At 41.7% G+C, this 27,809-nt stretch overlaps 1 protein-coding gene across 1 annotated transcript; it reads right to left on the reverse strand.

Moving 5' to 3' along the window:
- Positions 1-4,567: 4,567 nt before the first annotated feature.
- Positions 4,568-11,014, reverse strand: LOC111230346 (extracellular serine/threonine protein kinase FAM20C-like). Its single transcript, XM_022757041.1, has 10 exons — positions 10,527-11,014; positions 9,440-9,618; positions 7,083-7,161; positions 6,854-6,946; positions 6,605-6,720; positions 6,341-6,521; positions 5,828-5,937; positions 5,527-5,608; positions 5,221-5,280; positions 4,568-4,987 (listed from the first exon to the last, which is right to left on the reverse strand). The coding sequence occupies exons 1-10, from the start codon at positions 11,012-11,014 to the stop codon at positions 4,726-4,728; spliced, it is 1,650 nt and encodes a 549-aa protein (XP_022612762.1). The 3' UTR covers positions 4,568-4,725.
- Between the last annotated feature and the right edge of the window lie 16,795 nt (positions 11,015-27,809).

Below are 27,809 nucleotides of genomic sequence, written 5' to 3' on the forward strand. Positions count from 1 at the left end.
TAGGTTATGATCCAGCTAGGGAAAAGGAGAAGCAACATAACACCAGGTGTTAACAATCAGAATTTTCAACCTAGCCCAGTCCCCAACAATCACTACCAGCATCTAAAACCAAATCACAAATTATACACAAATGTTCACAAAGGCGGTACAGAGGCAAGCTGCCTATCATGTCAGCTGCCACTAATGATGTGCGGCCAGGCTCTTAAACTCTCTTCCTCTGATGCTTAAACGGCTACAGGTGTGGTGAGGACTGCAAGGATCATTGCCGCACCAATAGGAGAAGCCAACTGTGGAGTTGGAGGCTCCTCCTCTCTCCTCCGACCAATCCCGTTACCAAGTTGGTGCAGACTGATTAGTATAGACAAAACACTTTAAAATCCAGGTGAACATATTTTTATATCATGCAGAAAGTTAAACAAGAGCAGAACTGATGACATAATTATGGAAGATTGCGCCGGTAGATAACATTAAAAGAACATTCCTGGAGAACTTTTGAATGTGCCTGCTGCTAGTGCATGTACTTTATTCCTCACGTTTCAATCTGTACAAAAGACGTTCCCTTTAGTTTCATTCATGTCTAGAGACTTATCCTGACACTGACCTCGGTCACTGCGGGTGTTCCTCAAAAAGCCTTTTCAAGCTGTCACGACTGGCCTCAATAACTTCACACTGATGGTTTTAAACACAAATTTGTCCCAACCATAGCAAGACATGTATACACACATGTACATGCACTTACAGAAGTTGATCTGCAATAAAGCTATACCACTATATCCCCATATAAACGATAGCTGAGTCATTCTGTGAAGCAGGTGCCATTTGGGTCTGCAACATTAGATGAGATGCATATGGCACAAAAATATGCAAAAGTGTGTTTCCAAATCTTAAAACCATTAAGTCAAGTTCTCTTGCCGTGATGTTAGATGAGAAAATACTACTTACAAAGACTAACATACTATTTTTAGCCATTTTTCCTTAGAACATGGCAATTTTCACATGTCCGTATGAAACAACTTGACATTTGTATCTAAAATATCACCAATAAATGTAATGTATTTCTTATCAAATCTTTATTATTGTCAGGATTATATGTGTGTCCCTATTTACATGAGATATTTATTTTTTATAAACACTAACATATTTTGTCTATAAACAATATACTGTTGCTTTTAACTGACATCACAAAGAGGAAGTGGCATCAAATGTCTAAACAGCTGGTCTGTCCTCTCATCAGAGGAAGCTGAACTGGAAGTGGTTTTCTGGCATCATCATCATCACAGCCCATTTGAGAACTAAGGATGTCCGTGCAGTCTCCTTTGTCCATACATGAGGTCCTCCTTCTGTGGGCACCAGTCATTCAGTTTTCAGTGTGGATTCCTTTGAATGACAGTAAAAGACAAACACTTTAGTTCAGACATGGTGGATCACAGTTAATCACACACACATATACCAGCTGTCAGGACAGGTGCATGAATACCTGCTTCAGTTGAGGACTCCTGTGTATGAATTTACAGTATTAAATGACAAACCCCCACAAGATAATGTTCTAGTATACATTGTGTATTGTACTCAATACGATACCAGCGAGAAGAGGAGACAGAAAATAAGTTAATGTGATAATAATGCAGAATGTTTTGCTGGCATGTAGGAAAATTCTAACAGCGACTGATTTTTTCTAATAACATGAGAGTGAGATAAGTTTTAACTATATTATAAATTAGCGCTCTTGTACCTGCAAAAGTTTACATGTTGGGACCAGCGCTCACCGGCTCTCCGCATACAACGCTAAGAGGAATTAGCCCCGCCTTATGTTATGTATGTATTATGGTTAGCCCAAAGTGTTAACTGTCTCCGTTCTCCGGTCAAAGCACGTAGGGGAAAAAAGGAACTAGTGTTTTTACTAGCATCATACACATTAAAACTGTAGGACGTTCAGAAAATAAACATTTACTTACCGAAAAAAACTGTATATCATCATCATCTCTCCAGTTTGTTAGTGACGAAGAATGAGCCATAATTACTGTGAACCGAAAACTCATTAAAACTAAAGAACTAACAGTAAAACTGTCAGTGCAAAATTCCTCCTCCGCCGACAAATATTAAGAAAAATAACAGAAATTTAACACAACTGATTCAATACGATGCACACACGACCCAAGCTCCCCTCCGGTGATCGACCTCCCGGCCTGCCGCGTCATCTGATCAATCATTGCAGACCAGGCATATCAATCAAACAGACACGCCCCCAAAATACCTGTTTTTAAGGCCTAATATCTAATTAATTAGATGATTATTTTCAGATGGACCACCAGAACACTGAACGAGAGGTGTGAATTTAGCCCATCACACCGTATCGACTGAGTATTTCATGAGAGAAGTTGGTGTTTTTATAATGAGTGTGTATTGGACCCTGTGGTTAAACCTCTGTGATCCAGCAGAATGAAGGAAACCACCTGATCCAAGGCCAGACATAGTTTCTGATGCATTTGATATGACAATAACTTAAATGTAATAAACATAATATCATTTTAACTCATCTTAAATATTTAATTATGATGTGTGGCAATGCAATTACACAAAATACAAACTGCTTTTAACAGAAATTGATTGAGTGATTTGAGCCTAAATGTATGGGGTGGAGTAATGTGCATGACTTACCATTTCTTGCTGGGTAAGGCGTGGTTCTGGCCCAGGTGATTCTGCCATAGCTATAAACACAACAAAAGGAAAAATAAGGACATAAGCAGCTTCCTCTTGACTATGTAAATGTTTTTTGAAGCATTCTTAGGACTTCACAAGATAAAAGATTTATCAATCATCCATTTAAACTTCATTTACCACAAATGATACATGTACATGTGAAGAAGACACACAAAAACACTGAAAGAGGAAGAGCTTCTGTCTATGTACACATGCAAAGCACAAAACTGTAAAATGTGGTGCTCAAAATTCCTGTGTGACACTGAACATAAATATACATCGATACATATATCAAAGAAAAAATTAATAAAACAATGAAAACAATCCTACAAAACTATGTACAAATGTGTTTTAGAATGACAAAACTCCTGCTGGGCAAGATGTGCAAAAGATCACAGTATAGACAATATCTGCAGGGACCATACCTCAGGGTGTTGATGTAAAGTGGTTGATGATTGATGAGGCCACATGCAGAAGAAAAGGCTGGTGCTGGTCCATCATTGGTGATTAGACTGGACTTCTGGTCCTGATACAGACAAACATGTGATAGGACAATTCCTTTAGATCATACCAGTTCTTCATAATCAAACATGTTAGATCTGTTGTGTGTGTATATTCAGTTGTGAAGATAGATATGAAAATGCAAAAATACAGTATGAATATTATGAAATTTAAATGCAAGGAAATGAAGAGTAAACAACTAGAGGTATGATAAGAATTCATTGTAAACACACTATATAACCAACAAATGCAGCACGTTTCGTTTCGGTCAATATGAACTAATCTTTTATCTTGTACATTATTCTGTGGTTTCACAGACTAAAAACTGAAAGGGGAGCATACGGGTTCTTCCCGTTAGGCTCGTCCCACCCCTAGTCATGACGTAACTTCTGTTGTGATTTGACACTATGATGAATAAAGATTGATTGATTGATTGATTTATTGCTATAGCTGTCAATTTTAGTCCTCGAGTTCATAGTTAAATGCTTTATTTGTTAACTGCTATCAAGGAATATGACTCTCCTTTGTAGTATGCATGAGAGAAGATGTCGCGAGATTAGTGGACTTCTATGCAGTGTCCGCTGATAATGTGTGGGCTGGTCTGGACAGAAAATGCCAGGGCTGAATTTTTGTCCCAGTCCACCCCTGGGCGCGACTGTGCAGCTTCTGGAGCCTCCCTGTCTCCCTCCTCTGAAATGCATTCATTCATTCATTCATTCATTCATTCATTCATTTCCTTTATTTCACACACAAATCAGAAATAAAGAATAACATATACAAGTATACAAACATAATAGTAGTAATGTGTCGTCGTGGGGTTGTGTGAGGTCAGTCATATACAGTCGGTTCATCACCTGCAGTAGATTCTGATCAGCTCGCTCCCAGGTAGGAGATCAGACCAGGAGCACCGTCAGACCAGCAGAGTGACGTGTTGCTGTGGGCGGGGCCACCAGAACAAACCTGTTAAAAACACTTTTAAATACAAAAAAATCCAACATGCGTTTAAATGAAGTTTCATGTAGAATATTTTCAGAGGTTTATTTTCCTGTGAAAACAGCACTTTCCTTTGGCACTATATTTCTTCAACCGCTGAACTACCGTATTCCTACGCACGAGTTCACCTACAGAGCGCACTGTATAACGCCGCAGGAGCAGATGTAAGTTCAAGAACTTTTAACCTGGTAATTAAAAAACATTTGGGTAGAAAACACAATGAGAAACAAATGATTCATGTCTGAAAGAGGATCTTCAGGTTTCATTTCATCGAGCTGTTGATCATCTCCTTCAGTCTTTTTATGATACCAGCAGCTGATCCAGATGTTTTATGAACCATTTTATTCATGTTTGTTCATAAGAAGAGCCTTAAGTCACCAGAGCCACGTTTAGAGAAACATAAACAGACCAACAATCTTTTTTACCCACAAATTATCATGCACAATTTGCCATGATTCTACATCATTCAGGTAACTGTGCACATGATACAGATTTATAACTTATTGCTTTATCAATAGCTTTTCTTCTTCCTCAGTCAGGCTGCGGATGGTGTTCTTCGTCGTATCCCTCCAGGTCGTCGTGAATGACATCACCGTGCTGATCCTGACACGTCCGCACCACCTGCAGGACGGCCGCCAGGCGTCGGTCCAAAGCAGAGAGGTGTGGCTCGGACAGGACGGGGGCCACCGCGCCTGCCAGAGGATCCCGAGCCAGCGACTCCCGCATGACGTCACTCAGGCGGAAGCCAGGGAGAGACAAGAGACGCAGGCGGAGGAGGGTGGAGCGATGCATCCTACACAGTGGAGGAGAGGCGAAGGAGATCACAGAGAGACACTGTAAGTTATAAAGGATTTGAATGAAATGATGCTTGAACTGACACCAAACGACCTCTCCTGGTCCCTTTAATCGTGAGCGTTTCCTACTGACTTCTTCTACCACACCTGGGGAACTTTATCGACTCGTTTCTTTACAAGCTGTTTCTCTCATCCTTCATTTTGAAGTTTTTTGTTAGTTTGTTAGTTTTACCTGCAGCACTGTTGTAAAGGAGCCAGAATAGACGGCTCATCCCGAGAGTGACGCCCAAACCTGGAAAACATCATCAACAACATTTTTAGTCATGAGAAAGCAACATAAACCAAACGTTGCCACGGTGACGGTCACCGTGGACAGAGATGAAAGTGATGTTGCTGCGGCAGAGAATCACCTCTTCACTGTTTGTTAGACACACATGACTTGTTACGATACACTTGGTTAAAATGGCTTTTGCTGTTGTTTTCTACTGTGAGCACGTCTTCAGCCGACGGAGCCGTCAGGAGTGGAGAGATTACTCACGCCCGTCCGTTATCCAGATGCAGCAGAAAAGTCTTGTTGCCAAATTTCTCAAACGTCTCGTAGTGATGTCTGTCCATGTTGCCTTCGAATGAAAAACAGTCATGCTTCATTCGACTGCAGGGAAAAAGCATTTTTCTTTAAGTAGAACAAGTTAATAATGCCAATAACACCCAGAGTGCCAGAGGTCAGTGATATATTTTGAACCCGTTCACCTCTGCTCTTAGAGGAGGAAAATAAGAACATGTAGGTCAGTTCCCACTTTACGTTTTGAAACCTGCTGTGTTGAGTTTAAGAGACTGACCCATGAGGAAGTCCAGCACGGCCATGTCTATGAGATCCACCAGTCTGGTGCCGTGGTCGTAAGGAGGCGTCTGTTTGACTGTGTCGCAGTAGGTCGGGTCCTTCTCCCACCTGGGGACGACAGCATTTAGAGAATAAGTCAACATTCATTCGTAGGAAATAAATGACTTTTTCTATTTTGTCATTAAACAGGATTTTTGTGATGACCGGTTTTGGACTCATGCCTGTTGCAGACTAAATGTGTAATGTGTCCTGCAGGAGGCTGAAACCGACTCAGTAAAAAGTTCTTCTCTCTCAGTTTTAATTAATGAATAGATTCTTTATTGTTTTATGTGGTGTTGTGTTGCAGTCCTTCATTCAGACCACCGGGGGGCAGCGTGCACTGACGGTTCACTCATGTTCACCACACTGTGAGCTCCACCGGCCTCAGGTCAGACACAGGGTGTAAGGTGAGCGGTGTTCATGGTGTTTAGTCTGTGGGAGGATTAACTGAAACAGAGGAGAGTGTACCCACCGGGCCAGCTTGGTGCGGCTGTAGGACCGTCTCCATGGCGACCTCCAGGACCTGCGGGGAGCGAGGGTGAGGTCAGGTAGCATGGCGGCCAGGGAAACCTCCAGTGCATGTGGCCGACCGCAAACTGGGTGCTCTGTTGAACAGTAATACTCACACTGGCCGTAGAAACACACGTTCCCCACTAAAGGTCAGAGAGAGAGAGAGAGAGAGAGAGAGATGGACGTTTAGTTGTACACTCACACACACACACACACACACACACACCGGGGGAAGTGAAGAAGGTTCTGGACAGCCTGTGGTCTGTGGTGATCTCTCTGATCTCTGCTGTGACATTGATGAGCCGACCCACTGCGGGGGGGATCCTGTTGAAGCCCAGCAGTCTGAGGTGGGAGACAGAGACGGACATTAACAAAGGAAAGACGGGGGGGGGGGGGGTTTATAAATTGTTTTATCTCTTCACTTGTATCCCCAAGGACAAGCAGGACAGTAGCAAACCTGCCTCTCCATCTGTACCTGTCCAGGTGGAAGGCAGCGATCTCAGCGTTGTGTCTTTCAAAGTCTGAGAAGTAGAAGAGGTTTAAGTCCGTCTCTGCATCTCTGGGCTGTCTGAACACACACACACACACACACACACACACACACACACACACACACAATACGCTGATGTATGTCATGTGTTACGGTGAAAACGCTCCCCCGCCATACTGTACACAAACACTGACAGTCAGTACTGGGTCCTTACTTCATGGGTTTGAGCAGAGCCTGTCCGTAGTTTGGGAACGATATGAGCAGTTTGAGCTGCGTGCCTCCCGTCTTCTGAACTGAAAGAGTGGAGAGAGAGAGAGAGAGTGCATTAAAAAACAAAGAGATAAACAAGATTAATCCTTAAAACGCGATGTCACACACTCACATATTAGATCACAAAAACAATGAGACGTGTATAAAGGAAGTTGTGTCAAAGGAAAACTGGTCAAACCAACATCAGTCCATCTCACATGGCTCGCTCACAGATATAAACTTTTACTTTAAAAAGAAAAAGGTTAAATACAATCCTGAAACATCTGGGCACTGTAGTTTTTATCTTTGTAGTTTTTATCTTTTGTTTAAAATAGTGCTTTTGTTGCGGACTATTTTCAGCTGCGGATTAATACGCATTTGTGCCCCACATGGTTGTGGGACTTACTCAACATAAAGTGCAGTGTCCATGTTGATTGTAATGATGTAACATGTCGACTACATCAGTCTTTGGCTGCACAGAAAATACTTGTTGGACAGATCAGTTTATAATTGAGTGTTTTTTGTCTTTTCATGGGATTTTTTTGTTGACAAAAAGAAGTAGTAATAAAGTGTATCAGCAGACTTCTCCTTTAATACGACTGATGTAATACGACAATGCATTACACCACTTTCTCCACACGGTGGCCTATTAAACAACAAACTAATACTGGACCCTCCATTTTGAACATTACCACTATAAGTCCTGTTTGAAATACTTCATGAAATGGATTTTTATTAGTTAACTAATTAGTATCAATGGCAACATTTCAACTATCTGATTTAATGAGGTTATATCTTGAGGCAATCTTGCTCCTGCAGCTCATAAACAAGGAAGTCAGTACATCGCTGTTTATTTTAAATATATATGTATTATTTTTACCTTCACTGACGTCTGTAAAGTGAACACAGTTTACATTCTTTCATCCGCCTCACCCGCACTTCAGACATCTGGGAAATGCGAATGAATAAAATCAAAGCATGCGTTCGTTTCTCTTTCGAGTGAACAAGTTCAATATGAGAGGAAAAATAAACCGCTGTGGTTGTTTTAATGTCACGCTTCAAGGAGCAAATCCTGGAAATAAATCAAAACATGTCAATCCTGAGATATGAATGAAATCCTCTCATATTTATTCATAATCCCTGTTTATAACTCTGATTAAAAAAAGGAACATTTACCTGAATTCACACATTTAAAGATGCTGTGCTGAGTGTTAAACACGGGAGAGAGAAAAAAAAAAGGGATGACACAGTGAAAAAAAAATCAGCCTGTAGCTGAGATTAGTGCTTAATCTGCAGCGTATAACACAAATCTCAATACATTATTCATTCTGCAGCTGAAGATGAGGACAGGGTGTCTGAGATGAGCAAACACAACATGAGCTGTGCATGTGCTTGTTTATGCGTGCATCCAGCATGTGTATGTGTGGGTCAGTGTGTCCTTGTGTGTGTGTGTGTGTGTGTGTGTGTGTGTTGAGACAATACAAGTTGGTGGGAGGATTATATTTATGACCTTACTACAAAAAGATGATGTGAGCTAAACATTCGCCTGCTGTTCAGAATTATAATTCTGTTTCACATTGTATTTTCTGTGTAAGTGCTGACGTCTGTTCATAAATGTAGTATTTACTCACACATACACACACACACACACACACACACACGATAAAGAATGAATTTATGGTCCCCACGCCTCTGCTCTGTTTGCTTTGCCACCTTCTTCAAACCCTCACGTCTGTGTGTCATCAAACACGGCGCTGAACCCTCCTGTGTTTGCTCTCTCATTCTGTGTTAAATGTACTTTGTGATTTGATTTTCATACATCCATGTCACTTTTTATACGTGTGCCTTTGTGTTAATACACGGATGCTTCTGTCAGAAATGTAATCTTCACTGTTCTGAATATGAACTTTGTCACACTGAGCACTGCTGCCTCCGGCTCTCTCGCAGACCGGCTTGTTTGTATGAAGGGATTAGAGTTAAAATGAGAAAGCAGCATGGTTTTTCGATGTTGTAACTGTGTTTAACCAAGAGGAAGCTGAATATTTATGCTCAAATTAAACCCTTGCACTTCTGGGACAATTCAGGGTAAAGTCTAGGTCGGTTTCTAGATCTACTCTTGGTGTATTGAGCAACGCAGCCCCCCCCCCCCCCCCCCCGGAGTGCTTCATTTCAGTGGAAGCCTGCATCCTAAATATGGTACAGAATACAGATCTAGATATTTCATACGCTGATTATTAGATTTGTTGCTTCTTGTACCATTTCCTGTCCTGTCTTCTCTCTGTCCTCTCACCTGTTACCCCTGCCCCCGCCTCATTTGCTCACCAGCGCTGTGGATACGGTGCGTTGCCAAATAGTGAGTCAGCTGGGCCAGGTTGGGATCCTTCCTGTTGTACAGTTCCCAGCGAGAGATGCCCAAGTGAAACCGCAGCCAAGGAGGGTGGGTCTCCACGTCGCTGGTCCAAGCGACTTTGTCATAGCCTTCTTCCTGACTGGCGCTCTGCCTTCAGGAGAGGAGGAAGTGGAGGTGATAAATGGGCAGAATTAAAACAATGAAAGTCCAACAGTCACGCTGAAGCTCGGACAATTTGTTTCAGGGCGGCTCTTGAATATAAAACATACTTTAGATATAAAATATGAAATGAAGAAAAATGTATTAAAGTTCCAGATGAACTAAAGCAATGTGGCATGACAATACTTTTCACTACATTACATTACAACACTGGTGTCATGGTTAAGAGATGATACAAATTCTGTATTCTATTCACCATCTTAATTTAATCTGTCTGTACTAATATTTTCTAATAAGCACATAACACATGTCTCAGAATTCTAACATTTTCTGGTATTTGCTGTCATAGTTGATGGGAATGTTTTTCAAGGATGAACCAAATTACAAATTAAAAAGTTTTGACCTGATGGTCCAAGATGAAAAGTTTTTTCAAGTTTCACGACAATCCAATAATTGTTGAGACACTTCTCTAAAAAAAAACAAAACCTCACGGTGGCAGCACTCGAGAAAAAAAATGATGGGATCATCAAAGTCAGTGAGTTTTTGTACATAATTTCATTTTAATCCACCTGGTAGTTGCTGAGATATTTACATCTGCATCAAAGTAGTGAACAGACAGACAGACAGACAGACAGACAGACAGACAGACAGACACTGCCATCCATAGAGCCAGGCTACTAGCGTGGCTAAAAACAGCCTTGCCATCATTTTATTTGTGAATCAAGCCGAAACCTTTAATGTTCAGATTTTGCCACAAGATTTTCGGATAGAAAACACTAAATCAGGCCACTTGAACTCAGTGCCTCATCAAAGATGCAGAACAGTGGACATTTTTCTTTCCAGAGCACCAGTTGTTTCTTAACTTTACATAATGATCGATCTATTTTCTCTGTCACTCACCACTCACTGTCATTACTAACGTCATCTTCCCTCTCTTCTTCCTCACTTTCCGTATCGCTCGCATCCTCATTGGTCTTCACCCTCAGCAGCCAATCATCTTCTCGCAGCTCTGGGTGTGGCAGGTTGTACAGCGGGTGATTGAACAGTGCCTCAAGCTTAGAGCAACCCTTGACCTTTTGAATCACTTGTCCAGTTCCGATCAGTTTCTTTTCCCTCTCACTGGCCGCACTGAAGCTGTCTTTACCTTTAAGGTGTAATGTGCTGGCATTCAGTTTGTGATGCTCGTCATTCTGGGGACTTGTTGGCAATTTCTGTGAGGAGGAGGAGGCATCTCCTGAAGAGGAGGAAGAAGATGAGGCGGGAAGGACACAGGCTGTCTGGAGGACAGACAGACAAAAAAATGCCAGAAGGAGGTGGAGAGTGAGGGACAAACACGCCAGAGCCAGATAGATTGAGCGAGTGGATCGGCCAAGGTTCTGTCTCATCATGCTGGAGGAGAGAAACACAACAGAGTGGCATTTAAAATCCCAACAGACTGTGGACCGCTGCCAACACTTCACACCTGATCATGATGAAACATTTTCTGCACATTGCATTTCACATATACAGTAGCCTGTATTTACACCTATTCACATATACAGGAGTGGACACAACAAGAAAAACACAATGAAAAAGAAGCTTTACTTTGAAAGAACTGAAATACTCACAAGGGCAGCTGTATTAAGGGTGAGGTCTAGGGTATTTTCTCGATTTTTAAATATTCTCTTAAATTCACTTTTTTAAAAGGTACTTGCATAATAGAACGTAATATTCAAGGGTTTTATATCACAAGTTTCGAAACTATCCAAGCTCTTTCTATAATGAGGCCACCCCCTTTTGTCCCAGAGTGCTTTTTAAACAGATAAGTAGCCTCGAATGCTGAAAAATTGAAGCCCAGTTTTTGAAATTCTTCGAATCTCTTATGAAACAAACCTTTAGTGATGTGGCTGAATTGTTTTGGTGCTTGAAATGGGTTTACCAAAGTCTTAGGTTCCTAAAAACAGCATAATATATGAGTGAAATAGTAGATCAATGTTTCATAAATGCCTAAAATGAACCAAATATTAGAGGGCCTCCTTATTGGCCTTCTAGCTCCGGCTGTGAGTCACATGATCTTGTAAGAATATGAACCAGAGATTGGAAAGTTTACAAATTCTAACAACATTTAAACCACATGCCTATGTTGCATATCTTACTAAGATATTAATATCTCTAATATCTTTAAAAAGGCCTGCCATACACTGCTAAGACATTTTGATACAGCTAGCAGTGTATCATAATCTGTAATCTGAGGACCTTCGACCTCTAGGGGGCGTACAAACCTCCACCAACCTGGGCCTCATTCTGCCTTTTTTTGTTATTGTTTTTGTTAAAATAAATCAAATAAACTAATTAAGTGAGTGTGTGTTTAAATACTTTAAAGAGTTACTTTATTTATAAATAATAAAAATATTATAATAGGTTTGCTGGTTGGGTCTGTAACAGGATGATGAAGAGTGACGTCAGGTCAGGTGGTGACCGGTGGAATTTAGCGGCAAACTTGGCGGCTGCGTGACGAAGAAGCTTCTTCAAACATCTTGGAAAACAAACGTCGGAGCAACAAAGAGACAGACGACAAGAGAAAATGACACCAGAGAAACTGAAATTCGGACAAACAAACAATTTATCGCGGGTGTTTTGTAATGTCGGCTACTCGGCTAGCTAGCATTAGCATTAGCAAAGAACCGGGAGAGGACGTCGCTGACGTTGCAGAGGAGGAGGACGCGGCAGCCGTTGACGTTAGCTCATCATCAGGAAACGGAGGCGGAGAGCCACAGCCCAGGGACAGACAACAGCTCAACCGCCCCGCCCTCATCTCCACCTGAGCCCGACACCGATGCGGATGGCGAAACCCGGTGGCAGGTAGGTTTCCAGTTTAGCAGCCCTACAAACCGGAAGTTACTCGTAGCTTACGATCTAACTAACTAGCGCCAGGATAAAGTGTCTGAGGGGCATTTTTTTTTCATATAATAAAGTTAATTGATAAAATCACAACAACATAATGTCATATAGGGGTTTCTTTTGCAGAAAAGCATTGATTGTTTATGGTATGGTTATCTATTTTATAGTTGCATCTCTATGCATGGATGTATGATGCGGAGGAAATCCTGTATGATACAGGTTACATGTATTATTATCTATTATAGGTTTACCTACATTTACTAGTATGAACGAAAACTGTGCGTGATTGGTGGGAGAATCTGAATCGTAGAACTGCATTGATGGAGGTGGGGCAGTGTGTGTTGTATGCGATCAACTACACACTGTAGGTAAATGTGTTGATGTTGCTGCTACGGGTCAGGAATGTATTGTTACTAATTGTGTGGTGTAAATCCGGTCTGACAGAATATATCTACAGGTGATACTGTCCTTCAGGTTGTGATCATAGACTGTAGCCTGTCAATGTAAATCCTGTATAAGCTACAGGTGTCTCCAACGGCAACAACAACAACCTGCCAATCAAAACCTGGATTGCTTGTATGTGTGAGTGGAGGGGGTGAGGGTGAGGGTGAGGGTGGCCTCTGAGGTTTTGGGCACAGGGGTCTGTGCACTCTTAATTGTGGTCTGATTCAGCATTAGCCTGCGCACTGAGACACATTGTGTGTGTCCTTGAGGTCTAAGAAAAGTGTTAAATGAATTTCCTTCCTCTTAAGGCTTTTAAAAGGCAAATTTTGGTCTTCTGTGAGGAGGAGGAGGCATCTGAAGAAGTATGTCATGTAGACAGCTAATAAAAACGAATGAAATGGTCAAAGTTGTCATATTGACATTTAAGGTGTAGTGATCGATTTCCAAATGTCAGTCATGCATTGAGTAACACGCAAGAAAACATTCCACCTTAAAAGCAGCCTAGCTGTAGCTGAATACCCAAGGTAAAAGTGTATTGTGAGACTATGCTAAACACTGATTGTTTTAGGCTGTTAGACAGACGAGTGGATAGACAGAGAGACGGTCACCCGTACATTCACAGCACTGCACTAGTTAAGCAACAAACGGTTAGATAATCATTTACATCAAATCCTGAAAGAAAGAAAAGCTCACTTAGAAAATCAATAAATTATTGAACAACTTTCTGCTCCCAAATTCCCTGTGTGGAGCAGCAGGCTGGAGGAATTACTTACATCTCTTTCCCTTCAAGACCTTTCTTCTCCCTCTCTCTATTCCTCTTCCCTCCCTCAGTTCTTGAGGCAGACACTCACAGTTTGGTGGCATTTCTATCTCTTTTTTGTTTTTTTGTTTTATCCTGTTCCTTCCCGGGAAGATTGCGTTTGTGTTTGCTTGTTATCATGCGGTCACTGCAATCCAAACAGAGCAATGAGAGGACGAGCACGTTGTGGTTGCAGTGACCTGTGTCAGCGTGACCCACAGTTAATGAGAAAGGAATCACTATATACCGTGCTGCCAAATGATCTTTTAGTCTGCGTGGATCAATGCAGGGTGGGTTGAATAGCCATCCTGTTCAGAGGGCTGACACAGGCGTGATAGGTCAGCAGAGTAGCGCTGAAAAAAACAAATGTCAACAACAAATAACTAGTTTTAAATAAAAAATTTGTAAACATGTTATATTTGTTTTGTTTAATTTGTACAAAAAACAAAAAGTGTGAAAACAACAATTTGCTGTTTTTACAATTTTGTACAGATTAAAACAAGATTTATAACGTGTTGATAAGTGAGATTTAAAAATGCTGGTGGGAGATTTTGTTTCCTTCAGACAGAGCCGTGCTACCTTTTTCCCTGTTTCCAGTCTTTATGCTAAGCTAACAAAATGCTAACGGTAGCTTTGTGTACATACATGAGGGTGGTGTTAACTTCTCATCTAACTGGTGGTGATACAATCTTTTTTCTCTTGTATTCCCTCCATCACGTCTACACATTCTCACTTATTTTAATAAGGACATAATATCCGTCCCTGGTTTTGACCTTTGAGAGGACACTTGATGTGGTTTCTGTTAATTTTGTGAGTTTGAGGAGGTTCTCTTTTTGTTTTTTATTATCAGGCACAAGGGTCTGCTTTAACACTCAATGAAAATGAATGAGATGTCAGAAGGAGTGGGCTGACTCCTTTGTCATAAACAGTTTGATAGTGGCAGCACATTAAGGTACAAAGAGAGAAACATGCAGAGTAATGAATTGATATTCTGAAGGAGCCCAGATTAAATCAAATATTCATCTCTTTAACACAGTTTCTCTTTTTGTCTTTCTTTGAACCTGTCACCCCCCCTTTTTTTATCATAAACCATTCATTATATTTCCTGCTATGACTTTAAATCCTTCTCTCTGACGTTCGGTATTTTCTGTCCTCTGAGGGTTGAAAAATCGTTCTCTCGCATACCGCTAATTAGCCAACTATATGTTCCTGTTAATTAGCTAAGTTTGCTCAGAGAGACAGAGAATGTATTATGTATGTTGCAGCAGGTCCCAGTGGAGTAGGCTGATGTTTTCCAAACCTGCAGCAATATGCCGTGGTATTATATGCAGGTTCAGGGAGTGTTTCATTACATGTAAACAACTGTTAATTGTCACAAATGAGTTCCCACTGTGTAGGCATACACACAACGATACCAGTTTATTCTAATTATTCATCTTGATGATAATGTCCTTGCAGTAGTAAACCGGAATGATCTTTGGATGCAGCTGGAGTCTGGTTTGGGGTTTAATGATTTTCTGTGCCATAGTGGTGTGACAGTTTAATGTATAATATATATTATGATATATGTATGTGTATATATAAAGTGCATAGTAAATGCTCTTTAGATATGTTGGGGTTTTAGGTAAGGAGGTGCTCTTGGAACATTTCAAGAGATTCTTGCGCCCCGGCTCTGATAGACTGATAGGCGTAAGGCTGAATGATTGAGTTCAAGTGGATGGCGCAGACCCAGAAGTCACTCTGAAGGCAGCATTAATGACTTCACTTTGATTCCATGAGTAGCCAGTGTTGGTTCGATGAGTAGCGGAGTGACATGTGACCTTTTGGGTTGATGGAAGACCAGGCGGGCTGCTGTGTTCTGGACCATGTGCAAGGGTTTCACTGTGCACAAAGGAAGGTCCAGTAGAATTCTAATCTACTGATCACATATTTTTTTATTAAAATTGGTGGCCGATCAATCGGGGCATCCGGACTAGGAGTTCAGTCTTAGAGAGGTTTAGTTGAACATAAAACTAAGCCATGCCAAGAAAAAAAAAGTCTAACTGTAATAACAAACCAGTAACTTTCTGGTCTTATTCTTCATTTCTCTTATTGTCAACAAATCTCATGAAAAGATCAAAACCAATGTGTTAGACTGTCTGACTTCCCTACTCTGTCTGTGGCAATCAATCCCGGGCCCACTGGTTCCTACTGAAGACATAAATCTTTAAAAACAGCTCACAGTTATATACTTAAATTTTTAATAAAGGCTAAATAGTTTCTTACAACAGCTGGGCACTGCAGTTTTTATCAAGCATGACCCAAAAATGCAGTAAATAGTGCATTTGTCGGGAACTATTTCCAACCGTGGATTAATATGTATATTATTATTAATATTCGAGTATTCAAGGCAGCCGGATGGTGAATATGCTATCATCTCAAAATAAGCTACTGGGCCTGTGTTCATGGCAATTCATGGAACATATGACCATGACTCTAGGACAGGATTTATTTCTCTAGGTGAGGTGGGTTGATTTTAATATTACCTGTCCTGGTCACTGATTTTAATCCAGTCTGGAGCATGTACGTGGGTAATTCTTACAGCTGAATTTACCTGCTGTTTTTCAGGGAACCTGCTGGTCCCACCTGTAATTTTCCGCAGCCATGTGATTGTGGATCTCTGAGGTTTTTCCTCGGAAAGATCTCCTTTCCTTCTTCTGTGTTTCATCAGCTCCGTGTGAAAATGGACACACATTTTGCCTGTGTGATAGATGGACACACATAGGTTTAGACATAGGCCTATTTAGGAATCAGGACACCAACAGGAAAAATATGAAAGCTGTCAGGAGATATGGGATTTGTTGACAGCAAGAAAAACAAAATATCATCAGACTCATCCTCAAAGGAAGTAAAAACATATTACAGTGAATCAAAAAAAGGATTATATATGAGATTTTTGAAAATTAAAAAACAAAAGGATAAGTCTTATTTAGGATAAGACTTACAAAAGATAATAGAGGCTATTAGTTAAAGTATAGACGCTGACAGTAGAAACACCTTTTGATTTTAAAGTAGACCTTGGGATGGCACTAACAAATGATGTACCACAGGTATAATGAGAGCTCACAGTGCAAGACGTGCAGTATCGCTACCTGTAGATCAGTGTTATGTAATGTAATATATCATGAATCCCTCTCTTTTTCTCATCAGAGGTCACTTCGGGATCAGCTGCTTAACAACAGACACCAAGAGGAAAGATTGTGTTTTGTTCAAAGCCGCTTTGTTCAGTGAAGGCACCATCAATCCTCTGATCCACTGTATCTGCTCCATCAGTGCTGCTGATCTTATTACAGGATGTCAGGAGATCCGATGTAATGACATATTTCAAATTTGTGTCGCTCTCACATTTTTTATAGTCTTTATTGCCTTTATCTACCGTTCGTACGCACATAAAACACACTCAAACACTCCCATTCAAACAGTGAAAACATCCTTCAAAGCTTTGAAGCCCCGTTTCCCTCACAGCAGTTGCAGCTTAATGTAGGTTGCTTGGAAACAACCCAGAATTTGGCACCTAATTGGAGCGTGTGTGTGTGTGTCTGTGTGTGTGTGTGTGTGTCTCTGTGTGTGTGTGTGTGTCTGTGTGTGTGTGTGTGTGTTTGTGTGCTCTATCCAGCAGCCAGGCAGACGGCAACTCTGTTGTGCAAACTCAGGATAATAAGACAAAGTGAATTCCAGATCACATCTGGCACATTAGAGAGTGAGCGAACGGCAAAGGGCCTTTTGGATCATGTGGAGTGTTGACCGATGAAAGCCTCTGAAACCCTAATGTGTGTGTTTGCGTACTTGTGCTGATGCTCGCATGTGATGAAAGGAAGAACGTGTGTGTGTGTGTAGCAGAGTGCTCTGGAAAGTGTGTGTCCATGAGTACCAGCTGTTTAATGTGTGTGTGTGTATGTGTGTAAAAAAACTGCTTAAGTGGCCTTATGAGCACCCAGGAGGGCAGGAGTGTTTTTTTTTTTTAGGTGTGTGCGAGTGTGGAATACAAAGAGAGTGAAGAGTTTAATCATGTGTTGGCCGATGTTTGAAGTGCTGGAGGCGCTGTATCTCTCTGTGGTTTTCCTTCTCTTTGTGTTTAACCCACAGTATCTGTTTGCAGGTGTGTGTGTGTGTGTGTGTGTGTTTTTGTGTGTAATGCAAAAAGAGTGTTTCGTCATGTATTGCCTGGTGTTTGATGTAATGGAGGGGCTCCTTGGTCTTTCACTCATCCTCCAACTCCTTCTCTTCCTTTCTCGGTTGTCAAAGCTTATCTCTCTCTTCCTCTCTCTCACCTGCTCCTTTCTATTTTCTCCTCTTCTCTCTTTTCCACCTACTCCATCTCTTCCTCCCCCACCACTTCTCTCCCTCTCTCTCTTTCTCTCTCTTTCCCTCTGTGTAAGCTCAGAGGCCTTGAAGTCTTTGAAAGCATTGACTCCTGTGGCTTCGGCTGCTGCTGCTACACTCCCAGTATGTATGGGCATGAATATTTCATCTGGGGAGAGGGAGGGGTGGGGTATGGCCGGTGGGCGAACGTGGTGGGGGTGCAGAGATTGAAAGACGTGGGAGACGAAGGAGGGAGAAAGAGAGGGAGAGACAGGAGTGATGGAGTAAAGCAGGAGAGAGAAATAAAGACAAAGGAACAAATGGAAATGGAAAACAAAAGGAAGAGAGACAAAAGCATAAAGATGAGAGAGAGAGAGAGAGAGAGAGAGAGAGATGGATGGGGGAGAGAGAGAGAGAGAGATGGGGGAGAGAGAGAGAGAGAGAGGTAAGATAGATGTTGGAGGAGTGTGAGACCACAAGGAAGGAACTCATGTGGAATACCAACTAGAGTTTGAGCAACAATGTGTTTGATACACACAGTATATATAGACACATTTACTCCTTTGCACACACACACACACACACACACACACACACACACACACACACACACACACACACACACAGTATAGCACACTAAAACAACACACATACAAGTGGGAAATCAGATAAAAACCCTCTGCAATCCAGATTTCTTGTATTCCCAGTAGAGTATTTCTAATCTTTCTCACCATCTACATTTCTTCTCTCCATCCATCTTTCATAACCTCTCGTGCTCGCTCGCTCTCTCTCTCTCTCTCTTTCTCTCTCTCTCTCCTCTCATCCTTCCCTGGTGTCCATTTTCAAGGTGACAGCTTGTGGGATAATCTAATCCTGCATCTCTCCACATGAGACAATCTGTCATCAGCTGTAGCTAAGTGTGTGGATCTGTGTTGTATATGAATGTGCACGTGGGGAAATTAGGGTGGAAAGAAGGAAGGAGGGAGGGAGGGAAGGAAGAGCAAAAAAAAAACTTCCTGAAATCATGTGTAATTGTAAAAGCGTGTGTAACATATGTCATTTCACTTGCTGTACAGTAGCGTAGGATTGTTAGCCCACATGCTAGGTAGAGAGGTGGAGACAGAGGTAGAAATACATATATGACAAATGAATATGTCGCTGGTATAAACATTTTGTAACAAGTGGATATGAAGTATTTTACAGAATAATTGGATCTAAATGAGCCTAAATTGATCATATAACATGGCTAACAAGTGATAGCTTGTTGAGTTATGCGTAAGCAGCAGTAAGCCTGTTCCTATCCAGGTACATATTTTCACATTTCTGTATTTGTTCTGCCACAGTAAACCTTGGCCAGGCAAATTCATACCGTCCTCTGTATGAAAAGCTTAGTGTTGTGACTCAGTGAAATGCTATTACCAAGTACAGAGCTAAATTGTTCATAGGGCGAACAAGCTAGCTAGCCACTGTGCTAAAATAAGTCATTTATCTTTTATACTGCGTGCTGTGTCTGAGTTTATATTAGTAGTAAATGTCCTCTGTGTGAACATGTTGTAACTTATTGCTACTATAACAAGTGGATTCATTTTATAGAGCTAAAATGGTCACATGGCAAACAAGCTAGCTAGCAACACAGTGCAGAGTCCAGAGATTGCTAGCTACTTTCACTGGTTCACAGTTGAGGTTAGTTGCATCAATGACCAATGATCAAATTCTTGGTACGTTGCTAAGGGCCAGAAAGGTTTTCAAGGTCAACATGTTAGTTTGGGTCATAATGTCACGTCATTGCAGCCCAGTTGTTCAGGGTCATTAGATGAGTAGGCCGCCGTCACTGGTATCCAGAGGTTAAAGTGGGCAGCAGTGATCCGTGTTCTGGCGCCCTTGATTAATAAGTAAATACATGTGATTGGCAGTTTCAAACATAATGTGGGCTGTTGAACCATCACCGTCAGTTACTGAATAATTTAAAGGTGACTCATCAACAGATTAAAAGAAGAACGGTCAGAATTAAAGCAGCAGTGGCCCCGAGTATGACTCCAAAACCCCCCCCAGAATCCTACACTTCCTATAATGCATCTTGATAACTTCTTTCACCTTACCTGTCCGATTAACGCCACACTTTGAAACACAGACTGTCTGTTAAACTTATAAATTTGGAGCCTAACCCTAAAAACCAACCCCGATGACATCACAGTGACATCACCAGGGTTGTTTTCTAACAACTTGACTAAAGTACTCAAAGCAGAGAAAACTGAACTCTAATCAGTGGAGTTTTAAAAACAGAATCTTTTTCTCCAAATAAAGGAGAGATACAGGAGAGAAACTTGCTTGCCAGCTGGCAGCGCTGTCAAATATTAAACTGCTTCTGGAAACTTATATTTATTGAAAAGGCTTTTATGATGTTGCATTGGTCCATATGTTATTGATTCTGCACTTTTAAAAGTGATTTGTTTTCATGTTGTCTTTTTACGTGCTCGATGTTTGTGTATTCCTGCTGCTGTCTCACATCATTTTAATCATGTTTGTATCCTGGTCATTTTATTGTTGCAGCCTCATCTTTGTGCTTTTGATTCCGACTTGGTAACTACTTATTAAAAACAGCAAATTGCCTTATTTTAGGTGTAGTTGCCATTGGGAGTTCTTTTCCTTTCCCCAAGCTGGAGAGACAAAGATTCTTCTGTAATATAAACCCAAAAGGAAGCGGAATATGTAATCAGAAACAACAAACAAACAAAGTTAAATGGAAACGTATCTTAGTCCCAGATCTGTGTTGTTAAATCTTTTCGGGTGCTTTTAAATGCAGTCAGTCTGTCCTCGTGTCTCCGTTAACCAGTTCACATGCTGCGCCATGCTTAACTAGGTCTGCAGTATTACGTTAGTCCCATTCCAGTTGTGCTTCATCTGTTTCATCCCACCATGTTCTGGCTCATGTCAAAATGGAGGCACAGCCCTGCACTGATCCTCAGGGCTTATTTCCCAGCAGAGCCTGATAGGTAAGAGCAAGATTATTACCACGGTGATATTGGAGAGGTCAGAGGTCATCACAGCTTACACACAGAGCCTCAGGTGGTCTCTGATGAGGCAATATGTTAAATGCATAGCTGCATGTCACAGTCGTGGCCAGCTGTGTTTGTTTCGCCTCCTCCAATCTCCTCGATAGTGAAGTCCTATCTCCGAAATATGATGACGGCTTCAAACAGACGTTACAGATGCACGGATACAGTAACGGTGTTGAAGAATTGCAGAGCGTGACACGGAGCTGGCCGTGCGGCTCATGACTCAGAGAGCTGCGCCGGTGTCGTGCTGCTAATATAACATACTGTAGGCTCGTGATTCTTAATTGATGAGTTTTATTTGGAGTGATTGTGCGGTGGATTTGGAGGATCCATTAGTCATGAAGGCAGACCGACCGCAATCTTCAAATAATGAGGAGAAGAGAGGACGCATGGGAGGAGAGAGAGACAGAGAGAGAGTAATTTTTTAATTTCTAAAGATAAGGTTGTCAGCAGAAAAACAAAACTGCAAATTGAGTGTGTCTGCACTTGTGTGTGTGTGTGTGCGTGTGTGTGTGTGTGTACATGTCTTTCTATAATTGTGAGGACACATTTTGGCCGGTCCTCATTACTTCAAAGGGCTTTTAAGGTTTCAGCATTTATTGGTGATGGTTAAGGTGATGTGATGTTCGGGGTAAGGGACGTGCATTATATCAATTAGTATCCTCACAGCTAACATGAGATAAGAGTGAGTGTGAGGGAGAGAGAAAATGGATTTCCAGCAGATGGCATGAACAGCCCTCAGAGGACACGCGTGTGCGCTCGCTCAGATAATATTTGGAGGATAAAACACAAAGATGGATCCATTTTTAAACAGGTCTATTCAGACACACACACACACTTTTATATTTTGGTTGAGGAAATGAAACAGACTTCACATGATGATACACCAGATGTAAAATCTGACATGGTTAATATTAAGACAGGTAACAAAAGTATTTTGCTGTCACTAGTTTGAATTTCCTTTTTGTTCCTCTGTGTTCTTTGAAGGTATGAAATTAGACGCTTTCAACTGTCATGTTGTCACTCTGCATTTCTCACCACCCTTTATTCTCACACTCCACTCATCCTCTCACTCGCCCTCTCATCTTCTGACACTCATTCGTCTTCACGCCACGCGTTAATTCTCCAGTTATTCTCTGCAGTCTTCCATAACGAGAATAAATGCATCTAATGATGAAAAATGAAATAAATCAAAGTCGATGTTGACGGCAAACGCTGAGCATTTGCAGCATTTGTCAGCTCCAAACACTGTGTAGATTGAGAGGTCATGAATAGCAAACAACCCTGCAAGAAAAACTCGTATCATAAAGTCGTCAAAGTAAAAACAAAACACTTCAAATTTTATTTCCTAGAGAAATGAAACTTGGTCAATTTAGTTCAAAATTCAAGTGCTCAAACTTAAATGAACATTGCAAAAGTACAATGCCCAGAGAATAAATCATTCAGGATGCATTCTATGAATAAATGAAATCACAAAGTGGATTGTCACCAGAGCCAAAGCCCGTTCTGAACTGAATCTCATGCTTCAGAAATTATCATGCATCTGCTCACCCCGTCGCAGTGGAATCGGAAGGAGCGAGAGACAAAAGGTTGAGGAAGAGGATGTTCCAGAGATGTAATTAGACGAGAGACAGAGAAGAAGAGCGAGAGAGAGGGAGAGAGATGTGGAGGGAAATGTCAGGGAGGGATTACGTCATCGTGGAAATACCTGATCAATCCTCTGCTGTGGACCCAAGACGGCCCGAAACTAGCATTAGTACTGGTAGGACTAGCACCAGTACGTAGCACATAATGATGAGCATTTCAAGCAAAAATACTTTTCCAAATTCATTTCAAACTATTCAATTATTCTTCCAAGTTCATCACATTTGATTTTTTTCAAATTTAATGACTATTTGAATATTCGAAAATCATGACCTATCCTTATTTTCAACACATACACTCTATCCTGTGCTGTCTCCTGTCTTTGTAAAGATGCCACATATTTAAAGTGTTCTCTGTTGCTTTCTCGGTCTATAATACATATTATTATTCATCTCCGGTTCGGCAGATATATTAGCTTGAACTTGGGAGCCCCCTGCATGTTTGAGATTTCTTTCAGTGACGGAGAACTGCCAAGATAAGTAATTAACTGCTGGCAAACATGTGAGTGCTACAAAAATACTGACTGACTGAGTTAGCATGGCTTATACAACCAGGTGAGTCAAGACTGCTTATTTCTTACAGACATACGGCATCAGAGCTAACAGGAAACAGACTCTGCAGTACACCAAAGAAGAAGAAGAACATGGGTGGTTTCTGGATTAAACAAATAAGAGATGAAGCAAACCAAATAAGGCACTCCGGGGGTATAGTGTTATTCAAAGCACCTCACACACAGCAACACGAGTGTATGTATTTTTAACACAAGTGGCCTCAGAGGAAACAAAACCAACGACTTTGGCTGCGTAACAACCATACTTTTCCTATGGAGTTACGCAAGGCCGCCTACCTTTTTCATATGAAGGAGTACTGCATTAACAAAACAGCGAGAATAAGGGAGGGAGGGAAGGAAGGGAGGGGAGGGAGGGAGGGAGGGAGGGGATATGAGATGCAAAGTGGGTGACAAAGACGGAGGAAGAGCAAAGCTTGTTCCTGTCCAGATGGAGGCTCTGTGGGGATTTTGGACCGTGTGTGTGTGTGTGTGTGTGTGTGTGTATGTGTGTGTGTGTTGTGTGTGTGTGTGTGTGTGTGGTGTGTGTGTGTGTGTGAGAGAAGAGAAACGATTCTGGTACACTGCCATGTGGAGGCTGAGTAGGTGGATTACCTATTCTGGTTCAAAAGGGAAAGTGATGAGTTGGTGGATTTAAGGACTTTGATAGAACGGCCGTATCGCGGCGACTGCAAAAGGTCAAAATGCTTCTGTTTAGTGTGAATACTGTATATGTAAAGTATAAACATTCAACCCAAATATTCCAGTTATAATCCTAAACATTTTCATGACATTCAACTAGTTTTTATGATCATTGTCACTGGATTCACTCTCCTGACAGATCCAGTGTTACATCTCACTGATATCGGCCTCAGCGTTTACCGTTCCCTCTCTCACTGTCACATGAGAGCTGTATTGAGTTACTGCTAACATTTCCTGCTGCCGCTGCTTCACATTAGAAGTAGCCGACACCAAACCAACCGGGACTGAAATCTTCAGCATTACAACTTCAGCTTTATAGGTCCCTGAAGTTTTGTTTTATCCCGAGTTTTGTAGTTGCGATCTCTACTGGCTGAGCATTTTGTTTTTAAAATAAAATACACCCTAACACAAAAAAATATATAATACTTCATTTCCAATTGGAAAGTTTAATCAATACTTACTGGGGTTGTAAATGAATAGTTTCTCCACTAAAGTCAAATCCCAGCAGAGCAGCACTTTTGTGATCAACGGACACCCTCCGGAGCTGCTTATTTGTCAAGGAGAGGGAAACACTGCTTCGAGGCTGAATAATTTCGTTTGCACAGCTTTGAATCAGGAAAAAGAAAAAGAAAGAAAAACATCTCAAGAAAAGAGTCAACACATTCATCCTCTGATTCTCTGTGAGGGAAGCTTCAACACACTCGAGCGTCAGAGACGACCAGAATAACACACGCAGTGACATACATGTAATAAACTGGACTAATGGACTGCCTCATCTTTTATCATGACTTAGTTCGTACTGTATTGGCGGCCTGAGAGTTCGTTCAGTACGCGACTCTGTTTGTTGGTCCTTCCGTTCCATGGATTATATGGGATTACAATGTGTGCATTCCTAGATGGAACATTATGGATTATGTAGGGATGGGTAATCCAACAGGGAATATCATCTTCGGACTGTGGATGGCATGTGTTGGAGGCTAAATATGGTCACAGGGGTTTTCACAAGGAGTGGAAGGTCACAGGTTCAATCCCTGCTGCATCCCTCCTCACACAGAGCTGCAGGCTGCCACAGCACTCTCAATTTCTATTTTTCAGTTGGACGCCTTTGTGTGAGGTGTTGAAACATGGAAAAAAAAAACTGAGAGGAGGAGATTTAAATTGATGTGTAAGAATCACACATTGAATTCGTGTCTCCTCCTACGTCTCCTCCATTTGTTTCCTCTGAGAAATGTTGAGAGCGCCAAGAAAGAAATGAACACCCGACAGCGTGCCAAGAGCAGTTAGAAACTGGCTGTGACGGGCAATTTAGTTAAAGCTCATGCACCACAGCAGGTGTGAGACACAAAAGTGTCCGATAACCCTCTTGCATGTTTCATAACAAGAGCCGGAATCTGTGCAGCTGTAATACCTGAAGTTTCTTTGGATTACTCGGCCTCCACAGCCCCAGCGGCAGATCCATCCCTTTTAAATGCACTCAAATATTATTTACAATTCTGCACAACACCCCAGAGCTTCCAAAGATATCAGATCATTTTTTATGATGCACAAGACATCTTGATAGATCTAGTTTCTTTTAATTAATATTTAACCCAATAAAAAACACGACAGAGCTTCAGTAAAATTCGATATTTTTCAGTGTGGAGAATATTTTTTCCGACTTTGAAACAGCTTCAGTGGATATCAGTGGTAGTTGGGGTTATTTGACGTGAGGTTGTGTGAGGTGCTTCCATCCGTCAAAAATGTGTTTTTAGCCACTTTACAAAATGCCCACAGGGAAAAGCTAATATCAGTCGAAGTGCACGCTTTATTTTGAATATTTCCAGCGCTTTATCTCGCCGTCAAACAGCCCTTTCCTTTGCAGCTGCAGTTTGTGAACCGTTGCTCCACCGTGTTACTACGCACAAGTGCAACTCAAATCTGCTGGTTGAGTCAGACGGAGCGAAGCGTAGGTGCGCTCGTGCGTAGGAATACAGCAGATCAATGGTTTACAAAAGATGTAGTTCCAAAGGAAAGGGCTGTTTGACGGCGAGATAAAGTGGTGAAAATATTCAAAATATAGTGCACACTTCAACTAATATTAGCTTTTTTCCTCTGAGCATTAGTGGTTAAAACATGTTTTAGTGGATGGCCCCTGTTCCTGCTGCTTCTCTAAACTGGGAGCGCTCTGATCCGAATCTACTGCAAGTCACACACTGACTGTAGATCAGTACTTCACACAACCCCGCGCCAAGTCACCCAAACTATCACTTTACTGACTCGCATCAGTGTTGAAAGGATGAACACTGTGTTCTCATCAGTCTGTGTGAGCAGTCTCTCACACAGCAGCAGGCTGCGCCCACACAGTAATGAGGTTAGCAGCACTTTGACTCGCTTTAGATCTGAGTTGTGTGACACCAGCCAGCTGACTGTGACTGCCTAGCACGAGCAGGAGAGCCCCTGACGGACTTATGTCGTAAGTCCGTTACTAAAAGAGAGGATTGCGTGAACAAACGGCGCCCAGTCGTGTTTTATCCTCCGGAAGAGTTGAACAGATTGATTCGCGCTAATTAGAGATTACAGGTATTGCTGTTTTGTTCTGGACCTGTAGGTGCTGCAGAGTAGTTGCTGGACTGGCACGTTAGTTGTTGCCTTCTCACTCTCAGTCACTTGTTGGCTTGTGATATCATCACCGTGGTGTGTCGAAGAGCCCAAGAGAAAATCAAGACTCAAAAAAATTATGTCGCATGACTTGTGTCTTGAAGCGGAGAAGCATAGATAAATGGATTTGTTTTTAAATCCCCACTCAAAGCTGTTTGTTTTGACAAATCTCTTGCATGCTTGCTCCCTTCAGTTTTTGCCCACAATTCCCCAACATATCTGTAAAAATGACAGCTCTGTGACAGCAACCTTGAAAACCCAGAGCCTCATGCAGCGTGTATGCATCTCTTTTTTTTTTTTTTTTTTGTGTCAGGAGACATGTCGAGTGTGTCTTGGCTGAGGGAGTCGTTGAGAAATGGGACATGAGGAACGCAGGGTTGGAGTAAAGAGCAGGTGACAGTCGACAAGCAGCAGAGAGGAGGAGGCAGCGTCTGCCACTGGGAGGAGGAGAGGGAAGGGTGGGAAGATGAGAGGAGGGTGAGAATGGAGGATGACACAGAGGTGTGAGAATGAATGCAGAGTGAGAATTAAATGTCTATTTTAATACAGACAAAGTGGGAACATGGAGAATTACACTCTAACTGTACGTTCAGACGGAAAGTGGCGAAGGCGCTGGTGAAGCTTGCGGGCGCTCTGACGTCGATGACATAGACACGTTCTTGCAAACGGTATTTAAAAGGTCTGCAGAGCTTGCCTGTGCAAACTGACCACAAGCAGTGTATAAGTTAGCCAAGTGAAATCTTTTAAATTAGCGACGTTGACGTTACCAAACGATCGCATCAAGTTGTCAAGTAACAGTAACGCATGCTACGGTGTAAGCATGCAGTTCCCTCCCATTTCACAAAATGTTTTATAGCCTACACTTCACCAACTCACCTGGAACACCTACAACGTCAGACGCCTTTGTCCATGCATCTTTTTTTTAATTTAAGTGCCTGTAAGCTAACAGGCAGACGCCGGGTCACATCAATGACTTCTGGTCAGTTTGACGTTCCCGCTGCTTTCTGTGTGAACCTACAGTAATGCTATACAGGGACAGATACAGTAGATAAACTCAGATCTATAATTTTTGGAAAGTTACAGTGCTGAGAGTTATTATTTGACACATGGGAATTAATGAAGCACTTAAACTG

Source organism: Seriola dumerili, unplaced genomic scaffold, assembly GCF_002260705.1.
Source record: "Seriola dumerili isolate Sdu_G_001 unplaced genomic scaffold, Sdu_1.0 BDQW01000262.1, whole genome shotgun sequence".
Taxonomy (NCBI): domain Eukaryota; kingdom Metazoa; phylum Chordata; class Actinopteri; order Carangiformes; family Carangidae; genus Seriola; species Seriola dumerili.

Coding starts and splice junctions, on each gene's coding strand:
- LOC111230346 (XM_022757041.1), bottom strand. CDS start 11,014: ATGATGAGACAGAACCTTGGCCGATCCACTCGCTCAATCTATCTGGCT. Junction 9,619..10,526: donor GTTAGTAATGACAGTGAGTG/GTGAGTGACAGA, acceptor CCTCTCCTGAAG/GCAGAGCGCCAGTCAGGAAG. Junction 4,988..5,220: donor CCTTTACAACAGTGCTGCAG/GTAAAACTAACA, acceptor TCCACTGTGTAG/GATGCATCGCTCCACCCTCC.